Source organism: Dromiciops gliroides, chromosome 6 (genome assembly GCF_019393635.1).
Source record: "Dromiciops gliroides isolate mDroGli1 chromosome 6, mDroGli1.pri, whole genome shotgun sequence".
In the NCBI taxonomy this organism is placed as follows: Eukaryota; Metazoa; Chordata; class Mammalia; order Microbiotheria; family Microbiotheriidae; genus Dromiciops; species Dromiciops gliroides.
The window spans coordinates 15,287,314-15,294,830 of record NC_057866.1 but is presented as its reverse complement, the minus strand read 5'-3'; the positions used below and the strand labels follow the sequence as shown (position 1 = coordinate 15,294,830).

Genomic DNA, 7,517 nt, shown 5'->3' with positions numbered 1-7,517 from the left:
TTAGCCTTAATGGGTGACAAGCAGCTTTCCTGTCTCTCAGGGACTTGCTATAGGAGAACTGAAGTAAAAGGTTTGGGCACATTTATTGAAAACATAAGCTGCTAAATCCTCCAATGGATTTTTCTCGAGAGTTTTAAAAAATGAGTTATTGGGGAAGCTAGGTGGCACAGTGGATAAAGCACTGGCCCTGGATTCAAGAGGACCTGAGTTCAAATTTGGCCTCAGACACTTGACATTTACTAGCTGTGTGACCCTGGGCAAGTCACTTAACCCTAATTGCCTTGCAAAAAAAAAAGAAAAAAAAAAGAGTTATTGACATTTTCCTGGAGACAAGAAAGGATAGACAAAATTGAATGGAGGATCTGTTCAGAGGCAGGATTCCATTTTGCATAAAAGTATTATTTGGGAAGGAAGGGGCAGGAATCGGGACCTGGGATTCGTAAACTACCTGCACTGCTGCTGTTGGTGACTCCACTGGAATGTGGAGTCTTGGAAAGTTGCCTGTCCATGGTCACACAAGTCAGCACAGGCTGATGTGGATTCAGGTCTTCTTGACTGAGGCTGGCCCTTGTGGCCATTACACACGCCCCTGTTATTTACACAGGTTAGGGGCAGCTGGGTGGCACAGTGGATAAAGCACCGACCCTGGATTCAGAAGGACCTGAGTTCAAATCCAGACTCAGACACCTGACACTTACTAGCTGTGTGATCCTTGGCAAATCACTTAGCCCTCATTGCCCATGGGACAGCTAGATGGAGCAGTAGAGAGAACACCAGCCCTAGAGTCAGGAGTACCCGAGTTCAAATCCGGCCTCAGATACATGACACTTACTACCTGTGTGACCCTGGGCAAGTCACTTAACCCCAATTGGCTCACTAAAAAAATAAAAAACAACAACAAAAAAAACAAACAAAAAAACCCCCTCATTGCCCAGCAAATTAAAAAAAAAAGTAATGACAATAGTAATAGCCAGCACTTGAATGTTTGCAAAGCACTGTCTAAACTATTTACAGAGGTTAGTAATTTTCCCCCATAACACTGAACAAAAAGGGGAGATACTAGGTAGCTGGTGGTGCAGTGGACAGAGCACTGGGCCTGCCATCAGGAAGACCTGAGTTCAAACACAGCCTCAGATGCTACCTGTGTGACCTTGGACAAGCCATTAGCCTGTTTGTCTCAGTTCCCCCAACTACAAAATGGAGACGATAATAGCACCTATCTCCCCTCACATTTGTAAAGCGCTTGGCACACAGCAGGCACTATGGAAATGCTGTTATTGCTATCTGATATCTCCATTCGCTACCCATTTCAAGGGGTTTGCTAGGGTGACTAAAGGTGACAAGACAACTTAGAAATACACATCTGGAAACGCAAAGAAAGAAACTCGTGGATAATTCAAGTATACAATTTGTTTTTATTTACAATACCCTATAAAAATGTAAATTTAGAAACTTTTATTTTCATTAATCAGAACCAAACAAAAAAAGTAAAAGCACAGGAAGGAAAAAAGGATGAAATGTCCACTTGATCGGCTGGGTCTGTGTGTGTGTGTGTGTGTGTGTGTGTGTGTGTAGGGGCAGGGAGTGGGGAGGAAGGCTCACAGGTAGAAATATTCCATAAGTGATGGTTGGAAGAAAAACTGGATGTTAGTCGGGGGGAGGATGGTTGAGAAAGAAGGTGGAGCTGAATAAGGGGAAGAGATGGCGACCAAGAGTGACGGAAGAGAGGCTGGTTATAACGGAGGGTTTCACTGGTTGTACAATACATACATGTGCAAAGTGTTCATCTTTTTAAATAAAAGAGCCTCTCCTCTCTACCACATTCCAAAAGGTGCGAACAGCAGGAAACCGTATAGGATGCTTAGGAAAAATTCATCAGATTAAATCGTCCTGGGGGCTGAACCTGCTGGGGATAAAACCCAGGCCCCCTGGTTAGTTTTGTTAAGGAGACTGGGGCAATGCAAGGGGCTGTTCCGGCTGGGCTTCAAACCCAGGCCCCACAGTTATCTGGGGAATAGGACTTGAGTGAAACAGAGCAGGGACAGCAGCTCTACTTATACAGGGACCTGGAGGGTAGGGGTGGGGAGAGAAGGGAAGACCATGTCAAACTCAGAATCCATGGTTACAGTTGGAGGCCTCTACCCATTAAGGACCAAATGAAAAAGGGTTAGAGAAGAGCCACAGGAGAGCTTTCTAAAGCACCCCTAGGAAGACAGGGTAGGTAAGTGTGCAAAGATGTGCAGACTATGGGAGAGAGTCAGTCATCCTGTGCAGTCTCTCAAGGAAGGGGACAGAAAAGCACAAACTCATTTTTCTTAATGTTTTTCAGTGAGGATGAAAAGAACCAAGCACGTGCTGTTTCCACAGCGAGGAGATGAAAACAAGCAGAAGGAGCAATGAGGAGACGAATGAAGATTCCCGAGCAGAGTTGGGCACCTGATGAAGATAGGGCATTGCTCAATGATTGATCTCAGGGTTAGATCCCATATTTGTATAAGCTAGCACAAAGGGCAATTAGCAAGTTAGATCTGGGGATGGATCGAGTAACCACATTCCCCACGTTCTAGGTGGCTGCTGGTTACAAAGAATTGGTTGATAGCCCAAAGAAAGATTCTTTTCCAAGTCATCATATCACTCCTTTGGGATTCTGGAGACAATACAAATATCAGGGTTTCTATCTAATGTCCCCTCCTAGAGTCTTGTTAATAAGGGGCAAGGAATTGGAAAGCATCAAACTGGGTAAAGGAAGGAATATTTTTGGTGGGCTATAATTTACTCTCAGCATGAATTATGGGAAAATATCAGATTAAAGAGATTATTCTGTAGCAAAAAAAATAAAAAACAAAACAAAACAAAAAAACCCAGTGAAGTTAAAAAGAATTGGGGGCAAGGAGGGGCAGGGCAGGGCAGGGCATGGCATGCAGAATTGTGACCTAGTAGTGAGGGGTAGAAACCAGCAAAAGTCATAGCCAGCCAAGTTTCCCGAGCAGAGAGGAGGAGGCAGGAGGAGATGGGGCTGTCTCCGAATACCAGTTATCAATGAGAAACGATCCCACAAGGCTTTGCTCTGGGGAAGGAGCCACCTTTCCTCCCCCACTGAAAACACTCCATTGGTGATGGCAGCAGTGCAGATAGTGGCCACCTGGAGACACAGGTGCCTCCAGAGCTCTTTTACCGTATCCCCTGAACCAACCTAAAGGAAAAGAGAGAACGTTAGGAAAACAAAACCAAACAGAAGCCGTCTGTTAGACACCACCAGGATACTTGTGCGAGGGGAAGGGAACAAAAATGTATTAAGTACCATGCACTATTCTCTTAGCTGATCCTCACCACAACCCTGTGAGGTAGGTGTTACTGTGTCCACTCTAAAGTTGAACAAATTGAGGCAGACAGAGGTTAAGTGACTTGCCCAAGGTCACACTGCTAGTAAGGGTCTTGGGCTGCATTTGAACTTAGGTCTTCCTGACTCCAAGGCCAGTGCTTTCTCCGCCTAGTTGGCACCTTGTGCCACCTAGCTGTACAAGAACCCTCATGACAAATGTCCCACATGCCCTTTTCTCTCTGTGCTGGTCTTTAATTTAGCATCACTCTGCTGGCACATCCATGTCTTTCTCTTGTCCTCAATTACATCCCTTTCTCCTGCCTTGCCTCTAACCTGCTTCTGTCTATAAGATTTAGCACCAGCTTAACTTACTGCAGTTTTGTCTCAAGCAGGTTCAGTTTCTGTCGGTCAACATATCGTGAAAAAAGGGATGCCAGGTTTGCAGGTGTGGAGACGGGCTTAGCCAGGGTCGCTTGGGGAATCCGCAGGAGTTCTCTTGTGGCCATGAACATCAACTCTGTCCTGACAGAGAAAAGCCGCAAAAAGAACGTGAGGAAGAGACAAGAACCACTGAGGCAGGGCGCCAGATACTGTGCAAGGCCCCAGCCCTATGACTCCAAAGTGAGGCCACCCCTCCCCCAGGGCCTGCCCTGACTCACCACTGGTTGTCCTGCATTAACTCTGTAGATGTGTCTGAACTCTGTAGCTCCTCCCCTCGGCTCAGGACCAGGTAGAGCAATGACAGGCCAAACTGGACAGAGAGAGAAGGCACCAATCTGTGAGCCAGCCAGTCAAGCAAGCAAACCTACTATGCGCCACGGGTATGAGTCGAGGGCAGGAAACAATCCCTACTCACAGGGAGCTGACAGGGGAGAAAACCAAGGCCACAGCTAAGTCTATACAAAATGAATAGAGGGAGATTAAATATACCCGAATACAAAGTAGTTAGGGGTGTGCACTAGCAGTTGTGGGGCTCAGCAAAGGCTTCGTGAAAAAGCTGGTGCTTGAGCCGTGTCTTTTCAAGCGAAATTGGAGGCAGTGATGAGGAGGGGGGAGGTACAGCCTGTGCCAGGACAGAGATGGGAGAGGGATCCTCCAGGATGTAGAAGAAAGACTGAGGCTGTGAAGGGCTTTAAAAGGTAAATGGAGGGACTTAGATTTTATCCTGGAGGCAATCAGGAGTCACTAGAGTTTATTTACCAGGCTGAGACAGTCAGAGCTCAGCTTTTACAAAAGTTACTTGGGATCCATATTGAGGCATGAGCAGGGAGACAAATCAGGAAGTCACTGCAGTAATCTAGAGAAGTGGTGGCAGCTGTGTGAGGTGAGAGCCGAGCTGGGGAGCGACAGAGCTGCAGAAATGGAAAGATCTGGCAACTGACTGGAGAGAGTGAGTTTGGGGGAGACTGGCAGGATGATGGCGCCTTCAGCAGCAACAGGAAATGTAGCTGAGGGTGGTTTGTGGCAGGAAGAACTGCTTGGTTGCTTTGGGCATGCTGAGCTTGGGGTGTCTCCAGGCTACCTGACTGAAATGTCCAATGTGTGATGAAGCAGAGGGGGGACACGGAGTGATCCTAAGTAAGCCCATGTGAGCTGCCAAGGTCCCTGAGAGAGCACAGGGAAAAAGAGCTGGGGGGCTATGAGGGACCCAGACTGTCACGAGGTGACAGACTTGGAGGATGAAGCAGCAGGAGACAGATGAGGAGCAGCTAGACAGGAAAGGAGACAGAGCAGTGTCAGCACAGCCCAGAGAGGAGAGAGTGACTTTACAGTGTTCACGGCAGCAGAGAAGGCAGAAGAGTGAGGCCTCATGTTGCAATCGTGAATGAGGAATACTATTTGGTAGCTAAGACAGTACTGGTTACTTTGGAGAAAGGGATTTCAGTCAGGGGATGAGGTCAGAAGTCAGAGTGTCAACTGTTGAGAAGAGGCAAGGGCAGGGACCAGAGACAACTTTTTCTAAGTGTCTGGCTGAAAGGGTCAAAGGTACAGATGTAGCACTGAAGCTTAAAGGGATGGTTGATGATTAAAGAGGAAGGGATGACTGAAATTGTAAGACAAGGGATGGAACCAAGGAAACATGCCTGGCTTTGGCCAGAAGAGAGATGTTACTGTTAGATATTGGGCAAAAGGTGGAAAGAGTGGGGGACAGTGTCAAGGGGTTTTGAAATAAAGAGAAGGTGTGAGGAAGGGCATCCCAAAGAATGGCTTCAAGTTTCCCAGGAAAACAGGAGGCAAGATCCCCAGCTGAGAGAGACTGGGCAGGGGGAGGTTTGGAAAAGCTTCTGTAGTGAGAGAGGGAACCGACTGGAGAAGAGTAATCAGGTCGCCTTGCTTCAGACAGGGCCTAATTGAAGCTAATCTACCCAGTCGGCCAGGCTGTGACTTCCAGCTGCATTAAGCAGCAGGTGAACAGGAGTGAAGGAGTTGGGTGACAAGAATGTGGGCCTCTTCCACCATCTCAATCAGAGACCCCAGTTACTAACATTTCCCGTCCCTGCACTATTTCTACACTAACATTCCAAGAGTAAATAGAAGTTAATACATAAAGAACCTCCCTATTTCACATTGGCAAGACCAGCACCCTTGTGGGGATAGAAGAGATCTGCCTAACTAGGCATGGGTCAGGAGCTTACAGTTTCCTCTTCATTGTGATGGAAACCAATTCAAATTGGGAAGGAATCTGAGAAAGAAATGAACAAGGCCCCCTCATAAAATACACCTATTATCCTCTGGGATATCCCAGAGAAGGCGTCAGCTGGCCTTGGTGGACATCTCCAAAGATCGATCATGTAGGATAGCTTTAAGTGTTGGGAACCTCCTCCTTGTACTGAACCAAAATCTGCTTCCTAACAAAATACACCCTTCAGATAATGGAAAGGAAGCCATAAAAAGAGAAACTGTGTGGGGCCGCTAGGTGGCGCAGTGGATAGAGCACCGGCCCTGGATTCAGGAGGACCCAAGTTCAAATCTGGCCTCAGACACTTGACACTCACTCGCTGTGTGACCCTGGGCAAGTCACTTAACCCTCATTGACCCGCCAAAAAAAAAAAAAGAGAGACTGACTTCACCTGAGGAGAGAAGTGAAGAAGGTTCAATAAAGCAGCTAAATTATCAACATAATGGAGGCAGCTTCTATATGAGGGTAGATTTTTTAGAAGTAAAATCTAAAAATACATATAAACACTAAATGGGAGTATAATTGTAGCTACTACAAATGACAACATTTAAGGAAAGTGCAAACCAAGGCCTATTTACCAAATCCTGAGGTATCAACAATAGGGGAAGCAACCCTAGCAGTAAAGACAGGTAAATTTGGAGATAATTAAGTCATAGCAGGAAACTAGGGATGGTTTGGAAGATACACCTCTATACTTTAGAATATGACATGTCTTCCCACAAAACTCCCTGTCAAAGATAGACTACTGGGTTAGCTAGATTTTTTTGTCTGACCCAGAAATAGACTTTCTTCATATTTAAGCAGTGTGTCCCCAAAGTCTTAAGCTTTAATTGCTTAAAACTACACTAAGACTTTTGGGATTTGCTGTATTTTCCAAGTCCTTCCAAAGTAACTATGGGAACAGATGGTAGAGATTACATACCTAAACTAGTTAGAACCAAATTTTGTTGCCTTTAAAATATCCTTGTCACACTTAGTATTCTGAAAAGAATATGAATTAATGGACACACAGTTCATTTAATCGTTTGGACAATCCTAATACTAGGGAGGAAGACAACGACCGGGGTTGGATACTATTATTTCCAAGCAGTCTATCCCAAAGTCTGGATTTTCAAACTGCACCAGGAACATAGATGAAGCACGCCACAGGTGCCCCCTAGGCCTTTAGGTCAAGCCCCCATAGCTTGTGTGTGCCACTTAAAGTTCAGGTTGAGAATAATGTTGGAGTTCAGAGGCACGCAGAACCCAAGAGCACCTTGTTCTGGAGCACAGCAGTGAGGTGTGGGTTGGCGGGTGCTGGTGCAGCTGCACTTTGAGGTAGGTTCATTAGCTGTTGCAGAAGGCTGGTGACAGTCGTTGAAGGAAGATGATAAAGGAGAAGGGAGAAGGGACTCAATAAGCAAGGTAAAACCTAAGGAAGAAAGACAAAAGCATCATATATTAGCACTGAATATTCCCTCCAGCCCAAGTAGGGAAACTTGAAGGGAATTACATTGTACAGTACACTGAATGAAA

The 7,517-nt window shown here is 46.0% G+C and overlaps 1 protein-coding gene across 2 annotated transcripts in view; it reads right to left on the bottom strand.

Annotated features, from left to right (window-relative positions):
• Nucleotides 1-1,403: 1,403 nt before the first annotated feature.
• The window catches only part of PATL1 (PAT1 homolog 1, processing body mRNA decay factor), a 39,757-nt gene continuing 33,643 nt past the window's right edge, over nucleotides 1,404-7,517 (bottom strand). For both annotated transcript variants that reach the window (XM_043972279.1, XM_043972281.1), the window contains exons 16-19: nucleotides 7,258-7,413; nucleotides 3,982-4,073; nucleotides 3,695-3,844; nucleotides 1,404-3,193 (exon numbers count right to left, since the gene is read on the bottom strand). In XM_043972279.1, the coding sequence (XP_043828214.1) occupies nucleotides 3,172-3,193; nucleotides 3,695-3,844; nucleotides 3,982-4,073; nucleotides 7,258-7,413 (420 nt within the window). In that variant the 3' untranslated portion in view covers nucleotides 1,404-3,171. The remainder of the gene's footprint in view (nucleotides 3,194-3,694; nucleotides 3,845-3,981; nucleotides 4,074-7,257; nucleotides 7,414-7,517) is intronic.